The sequence below is a fragment of the Mustela nigripes genome, chromosome 13 (assembly GCF_022355385.1).
Source record: "Mustela nigripes isolate SB6536 chromosome 13, MUSNIG.SB6536, whole genome shotgun sequence".
NCBI classification, from domain to species: domain Eukaryota; kingdom Metazoa; phylum Chordata; class Mammalia; order Carnivora; family Mustelidae; genus Mustela; species Mustela nigripes.
Genome location: NC_081569.1, coordinates 50,349,271 through 50,368,765, shown reverse-complemented (window position 1 = coordinate 50,368,765; position 19,495 = coordinate 50,349,271). Strand labels below are relative to the sequence as shown.

At 36.6% G+C, this 19,495-nt stretch overlaps 1 protein-coding gene across 1 annotated transcript; it reads right to left on the bottom strand.

Annotated features, from left to right (window-relative positions):
• Window positions 1-462: 462 nt before the first annotated feature.
• LOC131998622 (olfactory receptor 4Q3-like) lies at window positions 463-1,411 on the bottom strand. The gene is given in 2 exon segments (XM_059371112.1): window positions 463-501; window positions 503-1,411. Coding segments are annotated over 2 exon segments (948 nt in total).
• Window positions 1,412-19,495: the final 18,084 nt, after the last annotated feature.

Below are 19,495 nucleotides of genomic sequence, written 5' to 3'. Positions count from 1 at the left end.
AGCTCTGTTTTCAGGCTTTCTTGGAGACAGGACAAAAGGGACTTACACTGCTTCAGAAGAGACTCTGATGGACATCAGAAGGAACCTCCTGGCATGGGAGTTGTTACACCCAGATGAGGAAGACAAAAAAGGAGATAGGATACCTTCTTTCATTTGAAGAGAATTTAAAAGTGAAATGACATAAATCAAAGAAGACTTGTTAGAGACAAAGGGTAGAAGGGTTGATCTTTCAAGGTGTCCTCTTGAACCTACATTCAATTTCTGAGCCAATAAGCTCTGCTTCTTAATATTTAACACCCAACAAAGTCACCATGCCTCAATAGCAATCAGCAGCAATGCATTAAAATTTTGATGCTGGTTTTTATGCCAAAGTCATGGAATTGGTTTCATGCATATACCCATGTATAGGATGAGTTAAGGATGTCCCAAGAAAGTTATGCTATCTAAATCACCTCTTCCTGTTCATCCTTTAATATGGCAGAAGGATGCCACATGCTTTTTTTCTCAGCTTCCTCATAGCCGTCTTCATTTCAGCATTTCTGAGTGTGTAGATGAGAGGGTTCAACATTGGAGTGATCACTGTGTAAAAGACAGAGAACACTTTATCCACAGAGAAGCTGCAGAAAGGCCTCAGGTAGATGAAAACACATGGCACAAAGATCAGGCTGACCACTGTTAGGTGGGAGGCACAGGTAGAGAGTGCCTTGCTCTGGCCTTGGCAGAAGTGAGTTCTGAGGGTGATCAAGATGATGGCATAAGAGAATAGCAAGACCAAGAAACAAACGAGAGATAGCAGACCACTGTTAGAGACCATCAGCACCTCTACTACATATGTGTCCATGCACGGTAGCTTGATGACCTATGGGACATCACAGTAGAAGTTGTCCAGTTCATTGGGGCCACAGAAGGGCAGCTGGATCACCAGCGCGACCTGTGTGATAGAGTGGATGAATCCCCCACACCAACAGGCAAAAACCAACTGAAAGCACAGCTGGCGGTTCATGGCTGTCAGGTAGTGCAAAGGATTACATATGGCAACGTACCTATCATAGGCCATGACTGTCAGCAGAAACATCTCACTGGCTCCCAGAAAGTGCAAGAAGTAGATCTGGGCCAAGCATCCTGAAAAAGAGATGATCTTCCTTTGCTGTAGAAAATCTCCTAACATCTTAGGCACAGTAACACAGCTCAGGCATAGATCAATGAAGGACAGATGGCCCAAAAAATAGTACATAGGAGATTGGAGCAGGCGGGCATCAGCTCGCACTGTCACCATTATCAGAAGGTTTCCAAGAACAACAGTCACATAAAATAACAAAAATATTAAGAAGAGAAACAGCTGTAGCTCCCAGGAGGATGATAGGCCCAGAAGAACAAATTCTGTCACCTTGGAGTCATTTCTTTTTTTCATAAAGTCAAGAATACCAAGTGACCTAGAGAAAAAAGAATCAAATTGGAAATGGCAATATATATGAGTTATAAGATTTTGAGATTATGTTTATAGAATCATACTGCAAGATGAAAAACATAAGGTCTGTGAGGTAGGAAATATACATTCTTGTATGAATTGAAAGAGGAAGTTTGCATACCTTCTGACTCTTCCTTCCTATAATACTTTTAAGTTGCATTTGCAGCAAACTAGGGAGGGAGGAAGACAATGAACTGCACATGATGTGATGAGAACATGAAAATCATTCCATTTTTTTAAAATATTTTATTTATTTGACAGACAGAGATCACAAGTCAGCATCAAGGCAGGCAGAGAGAGGAGGGGAAGCAAGCACCCAGCTGAGCAAAGCCTGATGCACGGCTCAATCCCAGGATCCTGAGATCACGACCTGAGCCGAAGGCAAAGGCTTAACCCACTGAGCCACCCAGGTGCCCTCATTCCATTTTTTTTTTTTTTTATTGTAACCTCTAAGAGCAAGTGTCCTGGAATGAAGTATCTAGATCCAATGCGCAGCTCTACTACTCACCAATGCAGTGACTTTAGGCAAGGTATCAAACCTGAGTTTTCTTGTTTATTCAATATAATATAGGGATAATAATATCTTCCAAGGTTGTTTTGAGAATAAAATATAATCTGTTCATGAACAAAATATACCTACATAAAAAATTACCTAAGTCTCCGAAAGTAATGCAACATTTCTTTTGTTTGTTTTAAAGATTTATTTATTTATTTAAGAGAGAAAGAGTTGGGGGAAAGGTCCAGAGAGAGGAGAGAATCTCAAGGCAACTCCATGCAGAGTTCAGAGCCTGAGCCCATACCAGGAGTTAGATGCTTAAACAACTTGAGTCACCCAGTGCCCAGAGGCGGTATTTCTTATTCATCTTTGTACTCATACCACAATGCTTACTGCATGATAATTTATCATATTGAAAGAAGAATGCTTTGTATTATAAATCACTATGCTGTACAAAAGTTAGAAGTTATTAAGAACACACAAATTAGGAAACAAATCATTTAGGAGAAGGAAGGGAAAAATGAAGGGGTGGAAATCAGAGGGTGAGACAAATCATGAGAGACTATAGACTCCAAGAATAAAACAGAGTTTTAAAGTGGAGGGGGGTGGGGGGCTGAATTCACCTAGTGATGAGTATTAAGAAGGGCATGTATTGCATGGAGCACTGGGTGTTATATGCAAACAATGAATCTTGGAACACTACATCAAAAACTAATGTTATATATATAGTGACTAACATTACATTTAAAAAAATCGTTTAGAAAAGACAGAAAGCTTGTGTTCTTTACATTTATTTATCCCAGGTGACGGAACACGGGAATTTTGGAGAGAATAGGCAAGAGGAAATAAAATATTTATCTCTAAAGTTAAAGAAATCATCGGACTGAAGATAAGTAGAACAGTGGCTGCAACGCACAAAAGAAGCTCACCATGACCCATTTCATAGGAGAGGATAATCTGGGAATATGAATTATGCTGTTTTGGACTTTTTAACAAATACAGGTACACTTAAAAGAAGTAAAGTTTACACTAAGATATTGTTTCATCCATTTCCTCCTGCTCTATATTTACATTCATTCCAGATATTGGGTGGGAATATCTCAGATTACAAATAAAAAATTAGAGAACATTGGCACATTCCTTGCCTTGAAGCAGTGAAGAATTAACAGATGTTTCTCTGCCTAGATTAGTATACTTTCAATCTAGAACTAGCTCTTGGTATATTGAGTGAGAAAAAATTTGTATTTTTCTGTCCTCAATCCCATTTACCTATTCCAGGTTGCACTTGGTTCTTTCAAATCAGTCAAGGAAGTGATGTGATAGTTATTCAGATATCCCAAAAAGAAAAATCCTTCTTACCAAGAAATTTCACTTTATACAGTATTTCAAGAAAAGCAAGCGAGAGAGATTTGGGGCCCAAGGAACTTTTGGATGTCTTGGTAACACCACATATGTGACCATCACATTCACTGGTCTATAGATTCTACAATCTGATAGATAATGGAAGGAGCCACCTCACTCTCTAGAATCCTTTGGAAAACAAAACAAAGCAAAACAGACAGGAAACCATTTGCTGTCATATTTACAGCCCTACTTGAGCTCGAAACAATGGAAATTTTTTAATCTTCTTTGGATATACCAAGGATTGTAAATTTTCATATGGAGATGGCATTCTGATGTTCTTTCCAATTATCTAAGATGTTTAATTAAATGAGATCAAGCTCTCATTAAAATCCTGCATCTATATTCAAACCTCATCTTTGGAAAACTAGGAAGAATCTAAGACCAGCACAGATTGCATGGAGCACTGGGTGTGGTGCAAAAATAATGAATACTAAAAAAAAAAAAAATACTGTTATGCTGAAAATTAATAAAAAATAAATAATTTTTTTAAAAAAGAAAAAATTGAAAGTTTTCTGAAAATAAGGGGAAAATACAAATGGAAGAGTAGAACCCAAAGCATTCTTTTAATTTATGACTGAGAAACAGTGTGATTATTTCCTAATGTGAAAACATAATATGTGAAGGGCAGTCACCTGTATTTTATGCTTATTATTTCCATAGCACAGGCATAGAGAAAGATAAGCTTGCACTAAAACAATATTAAAATAAAATAATCATAAAAGCAGATTAAATAAGAGTGTGTTTTTAAAAGATATTAAAACTAAATTACCACAAAACAATGTTAAGTCCTAGTCTTTGATCCACCTCTTTAAAGTAATACTTAATATTTGGAGACTTCAGTACAATAAATATTTTCAGATCATTCCTAGGACATTAGCATAATAGGATTTGACTAATAGTGATGTTGAAATCATTCAATTTCATGAGACAAATATAGGCAACCCTATATTTGAGTTGTAATTGAGGTATGGACTAGTTTCCAATTATTCTTAAATTTTTTTACTGACTCAAGAAATTTTCTGTCTTTAGATAATATGAAAATGTAATACCAACCACTCTGGAAAGTTTACTTTCAATGTTGATAAGCAGCCACGTTTGGCAGAAATACCTCTAACTTCTACATTTCCAAAGTCTCTGATCACATTAAGAAATCCAGCCTGTGAATATTCATGAAGAACAAAAAAACCTACTATCCCCATCAGCATGAAGCAATGTCCATCACCTAAAACTGTCTTCTACCACAACAGATTTTTCTATGCCAAACTCCTGTTGGGATCTGGGAAGCAATATTTGGAAATCCCAGCTCCATTATCACTTTCCTAGCTGTAGTACAGGCCCTCTCAAGTGTTTCATCCTTCACATTCTTTTTTTCTTTTTTTTAATTTCATGCTTCACATTCTTTTTTTTTTTTAAGATTTTATTTATTTATTTGACAGAGAAAGAGAGAGACCACAAGTAGGGAGGCAGGTAGAGACAGAGAGAGGGGGAAGCAGGTCCCCTGCTGAGCAGAGAGCCCAATGTGGGGCTCCATCCCAGGATGCTAAGATCATGACCTGAGCTGAAGGCAGAGGATTAACCCACTGAGCCACCCAGGCACCCTTTCATGCTTTACATTCTAAGAATAAACTAAGAATAGAAAAATCAATAAAAAATGTCTTTAAGTTGGCAAAATGAGCTAAAGGAATTGAGAATGCTTAATGATAAATCAAAGTCCTTCTGAAAGTACCCAGTGCAGCATGGAGGAAAGAGGACATAATCAAACTCTTTTTAAACAATCAAGGGCTATTTATGGACAACTGAGCAAATACTCTAATTTTTCTAGGCAAGGAACCAGAGAGGTCTATGCAGAAAATACTAAGAAAGAGAATTAAATTTTCCTTGTGGGGAGTGGTTATGGTTTTTTCAAACAATATACTTTGCTATTTTGTCTGTTTATTTTTGTCTGTATTGAGCCAAGAGCATTCTCAGAAGAAATCTGACCACAAAGCTTAAATGCCATGTGAACTTATTTTGGGAGTATCTGATGTAATTCTAATTTCTCTTGCAACACCAAGTAATGGAGACCATTCATTGAAAATGATATCCATGATGGTGTTTCATATTGATAAGAACATAATCTTTCTGCTCTAATCTTTGTTTGAAATACTGCATCTTAAATTTTGTTTGGGAGAAGTGAATAATTTAGCAAAAAACAACTGAAATAAATAAATGGAAAATGGGATCTAGGAGGAACTACTGTACAATTAGGTAGTCCTGAGTCAATACTGCCATGAATCCAGTGCTGTCTATTATATTAAGTTGATCCTACCTTATCCAAACCTTATTATCAACTACCACCAGTCCAAAAATACCCTGATGCTATGAGAATGTCATTGCTCTGTGAATGCTTCCAAGTGCATTAACCTGGAACAGCTCAAGAAATTTATTAAATTTAAAAATAATGACTGTCAGAGAGGTATAGAAATGGCTTCAAGGACAGAAAAAGGAGTAAGGGAGATAGATGGATCTTTGAAAAAGACACATCTGAAAAACTTACATGATTGCATGTCAGAAGCTATGTGAGTTCAAGGAAGGAATATGTTACCCTGCTCTTCATTGCACCAATCCCTACACAGTTTCAGTCCAGCAAAATTGGAAACTCTCAGATGACCATCACAATTACCCATGTCTATGCCCTAACTGCTGCCTTATAAGTCGAGCCCTAGTCGAGGGCTGGCTGTACAATGGGAAAGATCTCTTGCCCCCAGGGCTTTGGATGTGTCTGAGGCTTTTATGGTCCTTATGCTACTGCTCAGCCTAATGAGCCTTGGGAGTCCCCAGTCTCCTGTTGCTGAATCTCAGTTCTTGCTAGAAAGCTGACCTTAGACCCTGCAGGCTCTGAAACAAACCTTATTGCATAACACAGTTCACCCCTTTTACTTACTTTGGGTTAATTAATTTGGCACTAGATATGCTACCACTTCTCCATGTGTCAGTCTATACCTGAGTAAAATTATTCTCACTATTTTCTGTCTCAACCATGGTCCCGAAGTAGGCAAGGCTGAATGGTTAAATATCAAGTTATCTTCAGAAGCTGTAGAAGCAGAAACACTCCCTTCAGTGTGTTACAGTGTCTTCACATAACACCTGAATTTCTTGATGATGTTCGCAAACAGCTTACTAATTGGTGCCTATATATGGATCTCATACAGAAAACACAGCTGCTGTCATTAGTAATTGAATATTTTTATAAATTGTTATCAAAGTATAATTTTCTAAATGTTATAAATAAATTTCTCAAATAGATGATGAAAACATGTCAAAAATTATATTTAAGGAACGCCTGGGTGGCTCAGTTGGTTAAGCAGCTGCCTTCGGCTCAGGTCATGATCCCAGCGTCCTGGGATCAAGTCCCACATCGGGCTCCTTGCTCCGCAGGGAGCCTGCTTCTCCCTCTGACTCTGCCTTCCACTCTGTCGGCCTGTGCTCGCTCTCACTCTCTCTCTCTTACAAATAAATAAATAAAATCTTTAAAAAAATTATATTTAACTCTTTAATGAGGGAGAGTAGGATGATGAAGCCAATTCAAAAGAAAATATAAAAATGTGATTTCATGTAGAGTATAAAAAAGAACATTGAAATAAAATTTCTAAATTATGTGTAAATTGATGGAGGCATAATATTCCATTGTATATATGGGCCATATTTTCTTTATCCATTCATCTGTTAAAGGGAAGAGGATATGAGCAGACACTTCTCCAATGAAGACATACAAATGGCTATCAGACACATGAAAAAATGTTCATCATCACTAGCCATCAGGGAGATTCAAATTAAAACCACACTGAGATAGCACCTCCCACCAGTTAGAATGGCCAAAATTATCAAGATAGGAAACAACATGTGTTGGAGAGGATGTGGAGAAAGGGGAACCCTCTTACACTGTTGGTGAGAATGCAAGTCGGTGCAGCTACTTTGGAGAACAGTGTGGAGAGTCCTCAAAAAATTAAAAATAGAGCTTCCTTATGACCCTGCTATTGCACTCCTGAGTATTTACCCCAAAGATACAGATGTAGGGAAAAGAAGGGCCATCTGTACCCCAATTTTATAGCAGCAATGGCCACCGTCACCAAACTGTGGAAAGAACCAAGATGCCCTTCAACGGACAAATGGATAAGGAAGATGTGGTCCATATACGCTATGGAGTATTATGTCTCCATCAGAAAGGATGAATACCCAACTTTTGTAGCAGCATGGATGGGACTGGAAGAGATTATGCTGAGTAAAATAAGTCAAGCAGAGAGAATCAATTATCCTATGGTTTCACTTATTTGTGGAGCATAACAAATAGCATGGAGGACATGGGGAGTTAGGAGAAGGGAGCTGGGGTAAATTGGAAGGGGAGGTGAACCATGAGAGACTATGGACTCTGAAAAACAACCTGAGGGTTTTGAAGAGACAGGGGGTGGGAGGTTGGGGGAACCAGGTGGTGGGTATTAGGGAGGGCACGGATTGCATGGAGCACTGGGTGTGGCACAAAAACAATGAATACTGTTACACTGAAAAGAAATAAAAAATTATTTAAAAGGGGGGGGGGCATTGTGGCTCTTTCCACAGTTTGACGATTGTGGCCATTGCTGTTATGAACACTGGGGTACATGTGGCCCTTCTTTTCACTATGTCTGTATCTTAGGGGTAAATATCCAGGAGTGCAATTGCAGGGTCATAGGGAAGTTCTATTTTTAATTTCTTGAGAAATCTCCACACTGTTCTCCAAAGTGGTTGCACCAATTTGCATTCCCACCAACAGGGTGAGAGGGTCCCCCTTTCTCCACATCCTCTCCAACACTTGTTGTTTAATGTCTTGTTGATTTTGGCCATTCTAACTGGTGTGAGGTAGTATCTCAGTGTGGTTTTGATTTGAATCTCCCTGATAGCTAATGATGATGAACATTTTTTAATGTGTGTGTTAACCATTTACATGTCTTCTTTGGAGAAGTTTCTGTTCATGTTGTCTGCCCATTTTTTTTATGTGATCATCTGTTTTGTGTTGAGTTTGAGAATTTCTTTATACATCTTGGATATTAGCCCTTTGTCTGTGGTGTCATTTGTGAATATGCTCTCCCATTAAATAAATAAATAAATAATATGTAAACTGGTTAATATCCTAAAAGGCAATACAACATTAACCTTTGGGATATCCTTTTCTAACACACACACGTGCACACACATGCACACACACACACTTATCACAGTTTAGCAGTTTTCTATTACATCTATCTCCCCAACTTCCAGGCGAAATAAATATCTGCTCCTATGCCACCCAATCTATTGTGTTTTTATTATAGCAGCCCCAAAAGACTAAGATAGGAACTTCTATTTCCTCACCAGCATAGAGAAAAATAAGAGCTGATACTTGGCAGTATCTTTCACACACAAGCATTTCAGCAGAACAGCAACAGGCCTACATTTTATAAATACCTATAGTCACACATATCCTTTAATGTTTCTTAAAGAAGCAAAAATGAAGATGTGCCCTAACATAGTCTAAAGGTAGCTAAATGCCCTATCAAACTGTTATCTGGTAACTATTTGATAATACATAAAAATAGGAAGCAAATTAAAATGGCTTCATAATCAATGCTGCTATATTCTATTTTATTCAGTGTTGTCTAGGTATCCAAAGATTTTTCATTAATTATCAATTTAGTGTTAGTCCAAGGTCTTAAAGTTAACAAAGGATATTGGAAATTATGTATAAGATGACATTCCAGAGCAACACAATTACTATTGATAACAGAACACTTGTTAGAAATAAAATTCAGTGATGGCTATTAAGGAGGGCATGTGGTAGGATGAGCACTGGGTGTTATATGTAACTAATTAATTGTTAAACACTACAACAAAACTTATGATGTACTATGTGCTAACTGAAATAATTTTTAAAAAAAATAAAATTCAACTTGATTGAGCACATAATTGAACATTATTTTATTGTATTATGTCAGTCACCATACAGTACATCATTAGTTTTGGATGTAGTGTTCCACTGGGTGATATATGTAAACAATGAATCTTGGAACACTACATAATTATATATTTTTAAGAATGCTACATACGTAGAAGTAACCCTAGCTCATCAGATCAGTGAAACCAGTAGGTGAAGTTTATTAAATTCAGAATAAGCAGTTTTTCTATGTAAAAACGAAGTGGCCTTACAAAACATAAAATGCATGTTTGTGTTATATTCTAATCTATTATAAATTGATGAAGAAAAACACAGCTCTTTCCAAATTAAACTAGCCAAACTATTGATTTATACAAGGAATCATTTTGAATACCTGCAATTGGATCCTTACATATAAAAGCTTCTGAGCTGGCAGCTTCCATTAGAAGTTGTTCATTTCTTTTTTCTTAAAAGGCTGGCACATTTAAATCATTAGAAATTCAATTTCTTTTTTTTAAATTTAAATTATTTCTTTTTTTTTAATTTTTTATTTTTTATAAACATATATTTTTATCCCCAGGGGTACAGAAATCTTTACCTTGTTTAGAGTTTATGAAAGCACTTATTTTACTCTATAACCAACTAGAATTGGAGCTCCATTAAACTGAAGAAACTTTAAAACCGAATGTATGGATTTCTCCTGAGAACAAGAAAATATTTAGCACTCATACAAGAAGGATAAAATATTTTATCATTTACAGACACAAGAACTTTCACCTATAGTTAATAAATCCAGCCACAGGTGGAAAACAAATATGAAGATAGATAACATGTAAAAACTCCTATAGAAAAAAAGAATATATTTTCACTCAACAAATATTTATTGAGCTGCAAATATATGCCAGGCACTGTGCTAATGACTGAGGTGATTACGATTATGAACAAGATAGGAGAGATACTATCCCTAACAGAGTAAGCATTCTAATGTGAAAGACAAGACACAAAGTAATTGCAGATTTTAATAACTTCTATGAACAAATAAAAGTTACCAACTTTAGATAGCATGGTGACAGAATGCGTGAATAAGGAAAAGTATGAGATGAGTTTGAACAGGTAGCTAGAAGTCAGAACCGACAGTCCTATAGGTCCTGGTAAGGAGTTTTGACTTTATTCTGAAAAGAGTGGAAAGAATTTGAAAGAATTTTTCTGAAGTAGTTGAAAATATTTCATAAATGTTTTTTGAATATCACTCTAGAAGGATCAGATAGGGGAAAGTGGGAAAGCAGGTAACTAACTGGCTGCCTTCAGAAAAGAACCAATAATAGAAACACCAGAATACTGGCAAAAGAAATAGGCATAAATGGATAGATTTGGTGTTTTTAAGAGATAAGACTTTTTTGAAATAAAACACTTTAGAACGTGTATTAATGTGAAAGCAGTAGAAGCAGAGAGAAATGGGCAAATTAAGATTTTTTAGAAGTAGAAACGACAGAACTTGCCCTAATTATTAACAATGGAACATTAAATTGTTTAGAATTGCTACCAACAGGAAAAAAAATTGATAAAATAAAAAGCTAACAAGATAGGAAAGAACAACAGTGGATTTTTTGGGTGATTCAGAACCCAAAAAGTTAAACACTAGGACACTAAACCTTCATTTTCCCTTAGAATGTTTCCAAATGTGGCAAATTTGGGGATTCATTTCAGAAGCTTTGCAGAAAGTTAAAGCTCCTGAGATGGGGAGACTTATATAAAATACTCCTTTTTTAACAGATTTTATTTATTTCTTTGAGAAAAAGAATGAGGGGAGAGAGAAAGAGAAAGAGAGAGAGAGACAGAGCAGGGGGAGGGGCCGAGCAAGGAGCCTGATGCAGGACTTGATCCCAGGACCCTGAGATCATGACCTGAGCTGAAGACAGATGCTGAGCCAACTGAGCCACCAAGGTGTCCCTACAAAATAAAAAATTATATTAAAAAAAAATCACACACACACACACACAAAAAATATTCTTCATCTTGAGCCAGGACGCAAAGGGGTATATACTTAGGATAAATGGACAACAGAACTACCATGTATTTACCCAAAGAAAACAAAACACTAATTCAAAAAGATAATGTGCACTCTAAGTTTATTGCAGCATTATTTATAATACCAAGATATGGAAGAAACATAAGTTTCTGTGAAGACAAATGGATAAGGAAGACGTGCTACACACACACACACACACACACACAACCCACAATGGAACATAAAAGAACAAGTTCAGTCATAAAAAAGAACAAGATCTTGCCATTTGTAACAACATGGAAGGACCTAGAGAGCATTGTGCTAAGAGAAATAAGTCAGATTGAGAAAGACAAATACCATATAATTTCACTCATATATGGAATCTAAAGGACAAACAAATGAATAAACAGAAAAATCAGATCTATAAATACAGAGAACAAACTGATGGTTGAAAGAAGGGAGAAGAATGTGGAGATAGGCAAAATGGGTGAAAGAGAGTAGGAGATACAGGCTTCCAGTTATGGAATGAATAAATCAAGGGAATAGAAGTTATAGCATAGGGAATATAATCAATGGTATTGTAACAACGTTGCATGGTGATAGATGATAACTACTCTTGTGATGATCATAGCATAACATATAGACTTGTCAAATCACTATGTGGTACACCTAAAACTAACATTATGGACCAACTACACTCAAATAAAGAATATTTTTAAAATAAACCTGGGGCACCTGGGTGGCTCAGAGGGTTAAGCATCTGTCTTCAGCTCAGGTCATGATCCCAGGGTCCTGGGATCAAGCCCCACATAGGGCTCCCTGCTCATCAAAGAGTCTGCTTCTCCCTCTCCCTCTGCCTGCCACTCTTCCTGCTTGTGCTCTCTATCTCTCTGTCAAATAATAAAATCTTTAAAATATAAAAAATAAAAATAAAACAGAACCACGTGTACTTCCTAACCCAATTCAAATGAACTGTCCAGAAGGTTGTCATAACAATGAGTATGGTAGGACCAGAGAGGAGTGAAAAATCTTAAAGAAGTTTGGACCACAGAGAGAGTAACAGTTTTAGTATATATATTGGCAATTCATACTTTACCTTTGCTTAACAATATCCCTAACAAAGTGTCCTCAGGTGCCTAAGAGATACAAACACAAATCCTCTGTGAAGGACAGTGTTTTCCTGCTAGGTCTTAGACAAAACCCACAAATAACTTTTCAAGGGCAGTAAGCAGACAGAGCCAGAATTAACTGCATAACTTTTCTATTGGCAATGTAATGTAACAAATTACAACTTGGTGGTTTAAACAAATTTATCATGCTGTAGTTCTGAAGATCAGCAGTTTGACAAGACCTCTCTGGGCTAAAAATCAAGGTGTAGGCAGAGCTACATTCCTGGAGGCTCTAGGGGAGAATCTGTACCCTTCTCTTCTTTGGTTTTCAAAAGCTTCTTTGGTTTTCAAAAGCTTCCCTGGCTGGTAGCTCCCTTCTTCCATCTCCAAAGCCAGCAGAATGAATTCCTTCACACACCACCACCACCTCTCTGATTCCTGTAGGCAAGGGCCTACCTAGAGAATTGAGAACAATCCGCAGTCCTTAATCTTAATCACACCTGCAAAATCCATTTCACCATGGGAACTAGCAGGTAGACAGTATTTTAAAAAATGTTATTCTGAGAATTTAGGTCAGGAACATCTTTGAAAACCATTATTTTACCTACCACGATGTATAATGAAATGGCATGCTGTGCATGAGAGCCAGCAAATACCTCAGACTGAAGAAACAGAATACTCAGACATCACACACTGGGATCACACATCAGGTATAAAAGTACTCTCACAGAAATATTTTTTAAATAATTATGCCTAAAAAAGGGGGAAACACAAAATTTGCCTATTACCAGTTAAGAAGAACATATTTTCCATCTTCTCCACATTGCTTCTGATTATCATGTCACTATTTACCTTTATCCTTTTCCGGCTGATGTAATCCTAGTATCGCAGTTTCCCTCCCATTCCCACAACGTTCAAGATATAATTCCTCATCATCTGGTTTTCACTGGAACTGCTCAAAAATCAACTTTTTGTCTAATTTTGTTTCTGGAGTGGTAATCTATTTTTCTCTCTTTCCTTTTCAGCTATTATTGTTTTTTTAAAGATTTATTAATTTATTTTAGAGAAGGAGAGATAAAGAGAAAGAACACACACAGGTGAACGGGGGTAGAGGCAGAGGGAGAACACGAGAGAGAACCTCAAGCAGACTCCCCACTGAGTGCAGAGACTGATATGGGGCTCCATCCAATGACCCTTAGATCACGACCTGAGCTTAAACCAAGTCACACACTTAATAGACGCAGACACCCAGGTGCCCTCTAGTTATTGCTTTTGTCCTTAGCTTCCTTTGTTTATTATTTATATAAGGTGAATTTTTAATTTAATGCTGTTAGAATGTATTGGACTTGCTCTTTGAAGTTATAGATTTTTGTGTTGGAACAAATCTATAAAATTTTTCAGATATTATATCTTTAAATATCACTTGACTCTTCCTGTCTTCAGAATTTCCAACTAAATTTAAATTTAATTGGAAATTTTAATTTAGTTGGAAATTTAGTTAAATTTAGTTGGAAATTTAACTTTTAATTTAACTTCTCTTTCACATTTAACTTCTCTTCCATTTTTCTCTTTTTGTCTATTCACAATGCATTAATGTACAAAGTCTTCTGATGTAGTTTCTAGTTAATTTATTCTCCTATGAGCTCTCCCATCCACTATTAAACCAGTCCAATGAGTTTTTAATTTCCATTATTATATTTTTTTATTTCTGGGTAGTTATATTTTCTCAAAAAAAGTTCCCATATCCATTAATCAGAATGTTGACACATCTACCTGGTGTCAGTGGATGAAGGTGTAACACCACAGAGAACTTTAAATCAATTCCCATGATGGAAGGAGCTTTCACTACCTTCCTAAAGAAAAGTCAGTAAGATAAGTGATGTCTAGACTTCTTTTAAAAAATGCATTAATGTTCTTACCTCTCTCTGGTTTGTCAGGGTTGGGAGGTTTGGGAGGGATGGATGTTAAAAAACAAAACTGTTTTGTTCATCCTGACCCCTAACTGGTATGGAGAAGAAATGCCTGCTGGGTGCTAACTCTGGTGGTGAGGAAGTAGCTTCCCCAAGCAGCAAGAAAAGGGAATGTGTCAGCAAAAAGTGAACCTAAATACATTGAAAACAAATCTACATGCCAAGTGTTACCGTCCATGAAAGCAGAAGAAAATTTCAGTGAATTTCCAATTTGTGAAACAGAAGGGAAAATATCTTTGCAAACTTGATGCCCATAAAAGCATTTCACAATGGTAAATTCCCTACCCTATTGTACACAAAATTTGGAAAATCTTTCTTCACCTCATTACAATGTGTCTATTTGCATTTGGATTTGTACAAAAGCCAATAGTTGGGACCCTATGGTATGCCTACCAAGATGACATTAAGATAGAAAGAACTGATCCTAGACAAAATTATTATTAAGTGGGGAAATGCATCTTGGTTCTTGTTCACTCTACCTTTTGTACCTCTGTTCCCAATTACCATATACATATTATGGTTCTACTACCTCAAACTGACTGTTGATGCATGGAGATCCCCACATTGCATGACAATGATCTGTAAATCCTTTATATTTCAATTATTCCTTTTGCTCAAATGCCAAATGGGAATAGACATTTTATTATATACTATGCCTGTCTCCAGAAATTCCTCAAAATGTCATTCAATGGCTAAAATTAACAAGTCGGGAAATGACAGATGTTGGCAAGGATGTGGAGAAAGGGAAACCCTCCTACACTGTTGATTGGTGTGCAAGCTGGTGCAACCACTTATATGGAAGTTCCTCAAAAAGTTGAAAATAGGGACGCCTGGGTGGCTCAGCTGGTTAAGCGGCTGCCTCCGGCTCAGGTCATGATCCCAGCGTCCTGGGATCGAGTCCCACAATGGGCTCCTTGCTCAGCCGGGAGCCTGCTTCTCCCTCTGCCTCTGCCTGCCACTCTGTCTGCTTGTGGTCACTCTCGCTCCTCTCTCTCTGACAAATAAATAAATAAAATCTTTAAAAAAAAAAAAGTTGAAAATAAAGCTACCTTATGACCCAGCAATTGTATCTTCTGGGTATTTACCCTGAAGATACAAACGTAGTGATCCAAAGGGGCACGTGCACCCAAATGTTTATAGCAGCAATGTCCACAATAGCCAAACTATGGAAAGAACCTAGATGTCCGTCAACAAATGAATGGATAAAGAAGATATGGTATATATATATATATATATACACACACACAATGGAATGCTATGAAGCCATCAAAAGAAACAAAATCTTGCCATTTGGGACGACATGGATGGAACTAGAGGGTATTATGCTTGGTAAAATAAGTCAATTGGAGAAAGACAACTATCATATGATCTCCCTGATATGAGGAAGTGGAGATGCAATGTGAAGGGTTTGGGGGGTAGGAAAAGAATAAATGAAAGAAGATGGGATCGGGAGGGAGACAAACCATAAGAGACTCTTAATGTCACAAAGCAAACTGAGCGTTGCCAAAGGGAGGGAGGTAAGGAGAGGGTGATGGGGTTATGGACATTGGGGAGGGTATGTGCTATGGTGAGTGCTGTGAAGTGTGTAAACCAGGCAATTCACAGACCTGTACCGCTGGAGCTAATAATATATTATATGTTTATAAAAAAATAAAAAATAAATTTAAAAAAGTCATTCAAGATGGTGATATCTTTTCTTAAGATTTTATTTATTTATTAGAGAGAGATCACAAGTAGTCAGAGAGGCAGGCAGATAGAGGGGGAAAAGCAGGCTCCCTGCTGAGCAGAGAGCACAATGTAGGGCTTGATCCCAGGACCCTGAGATCATGACCTGAGCCAAAGGCAGAGGCTTAACCCACTGAGCCACCCAGGTGTGCCAAGATGGTGATATCTTAAAGAAATGTTTTTCTAATGATTATATGTACTCCTTAAACTGTTCAAAAAAAGATAACTTTTAAAAAAAGTAAATGTATAACTGCAAGACTAAAAAAAATCACAGGAAAAAAGCCATGAGTTCCGTGCTTGGCTTTCTCCTCCTCTGGAATTCTGCTGCTCTCCTTGGTATTGAAACCGCACTCCTTGGTAGGTGAACTTGGTCTCGGCTGGATTTCTTGTTGATCTTTGAGGGTTGCCGGGGGGAGGGGGTTTGGGAGAAGGGGGTGGGATTATGGACTTTGGGGAGGGTATTTGATTTGGTGAGTGCTGTGAAGTGTGTAAACCTGGTGATTCACAGACCTGTACCCCTGGGGATAAAAATAAATGTTTATAAAAAATAAAAAATTAAAATAAAAAAAAAATAAAAAACTAAGCATAAAAAAAAAAAAAGTAAATGTACACACTAAAGCTTAGAAGAATAATGGAAACATTTGCAAGACTCTTAAGAGAACTCTTCATGCTATGACAGTACAAGGTTAATCGAAATAGAAATAGGGGTGCCCGGGTAGCTCAGTCTACTGAGCCTCTGCTGTCAGCTCAGGTCATGATCCTGGACTCCCAGGATCAAGGACCACATCAGGTTCCTTGCTCAATGGGGAGTCTACTTTTCCCTCTCCATCTGCCCTACTCCCAGCTTTTGTTCTCTCTCTCTCTCTCTCTCTCTCTTAAATAAATAAATAAATACCTTTTAAATTTTTTTTAAACCCAAAGCTAATTAGACCACTGATGTTGAAGAAAGCCAAAAATATACTATAATGGGGTTTTTCATGCACTAGAATCAAAGGTATCATAATCTTTAAATTGTCTATTTTTAGTTCCTCACAAGCCAGAAATTTTTTTCTACATCTCTCTAGGGATTGACTACATGGCTGTCTTCTTTCCCTAGAGGAACCTTGGTTTTACAGAGTAAAGGACAATTCATAATTAGCTTTGAATTCAGAAGACACAGCCACATACTTATTTCTCACAAGTGCTTATTCTTCCTAGTTCCTTTCCTGAAGGCACTTAATCACAGAAGGTAAAGGTAAATGCTGGCCTGAGAGACTAGCCTGCCCAAAGGACTACTGAAGTGAGGAGTCACATTTTTAAATACACAGGGGGCCAATCTCTGGATAACATACCAAAAATATATGAAGAACAGAGTCCTCTCCAGAACCCCATTTCTGGTTTAAACATTTTATACAGGTGTTACTTGAATCCTTTCCTGCCAGTTAAAAATTGGAAACAACTTCCAACATCTCACATGCATTATCTTTGGGCATTTCCCCTAACAAGCTTCTGGCAGTCACTGCACAGTTAATTGTACAAAAGGGAGTTTGTTTTCAGTGAAGGTCCTGAAATCCATACTTTTGAGACTGAGACTGAGACTGAGAAGAAAGGATACAGCTGACCCATTCCTCCCATGTATAGCTCCCAGGTATGCATAAAAAAAAAAAAAAAAGCACCATGTCCCTACTCTTTTTTTTTCTAGAGAAATAACCCTAATTTTCTGTTGTTCTTGAAGGAAGATCTGAAAGACAAAATCCAAATAGTTTCAATTCCTAGCTTTTTCAAACTCTAATTAAGTTAAAATATGCTCTTTTGAAAATAAGAGTCTAGTTATGATGAAGAACCCACAGAACATAATGTTAAATAGGACCAAGCCTATTGTTTCCCCAATTCCATTTTAGGAGCCATATCTACACATCACTACAGGGTCCCAAAGAGACACAGAATTGAAGACAAAAGCTACAATACAAAATACTATCCACTACAAAGTCTTAGCAGGAAATGAAATTAGGAAAGGCAAGTTAGTTTTGAGATGCTTCATGAATGCATTTAAAAAATAAAAGAATATTGGCTCCTTATGTTTTGTGTGTGTGTGTGTGTATATATAAAATATACATTATATAAATTTATATTTATATAATATTTATATTTATATAATATATAATATTATATATTATGTATAATATATAATATATTATGTATAATATATTATATTATATATTATGTATATAATATACAATATACAATTATACAATATTATTGTATAATATACAATATATTATATATAATTAAAATATACAATATATAATATACCATATATAATAATATATATTATAATTACAGAATTATATATCAATTATATATTCTGTAATTATAATATATATTATATATGGTATATTATATATTGTATATTATAATTATATATATAATATATAATTATAATATATATTATATGTTGTATATTATATATTATATTAATATATTGTATATTATATATAAACCATTATATATATATAATGGTTTAACTTGTGAGTAGCCACGACTAGAGGAATCACGGTAATGGTTTTATCTGGTAAAAATAAAACCCATGATGTCACTGCAAGCTGAGAGGAGACCCAAGCACAAAACCTGGCCAAACCAAGGTAATGGCATGGAGAAATTAAGAGTTCTGAAGGACGTGTAAGAGATAAATATACTCAATACCAACACCAGAAGACTCTTTAGGAAAAGCAAAGTATTTCTTTACCTTAAGTGAAGAAACCAGATTAAACTTTTTTAGGTCTTTCTTTGCCCTTGCTATAGATTTTCTTCATTAGAATGACAATCGGAAACCAGAGCATTAAATATTTTGAAAAATAATCAACTCAATCTAGATCAGAATACCAAGTCCTATTTCCTCTTAAATACTAAGTCAACCTTTCTCATTGGCTGCTTCCTCCAGTTGTGTTTCTTCTTGGGCTTCATGGAGTATTTTCTTCTAATAATGCCTTTAGAGAAATTTGAATTGAAGTAGCAACTATCCAAAGGGATAGTTGAAAAAAAAGTCACAGAGCTTCTCAAAGAAACACTTCTGGATCCAGAAGTGCTGCTTTACTGAGTAATTTGGTCTTAGGGAAGGGAAAGTATTGGGACTATATCTACCACCCTATGACCTTGGCCATGCAGCCTCAGTTGACAACTAGGATATTCAGACTGCACAGGACATCAAGCAGTCCTGGGAAAGCAATTTGGGAAGCTCTTTGTTGCGGTTCCCAGGTGTCTTCACAGTACTTTCATCGGTCATACAGACAACATTTCCTTGGACAACTGAAACAAATAGACCTCAATAGGATCCAAAGGAAACAGGGCATATACATTTTTCAGATAGGCTAGCTCAACTTCAGGATCTCATATAGGGCAATGAACAATCC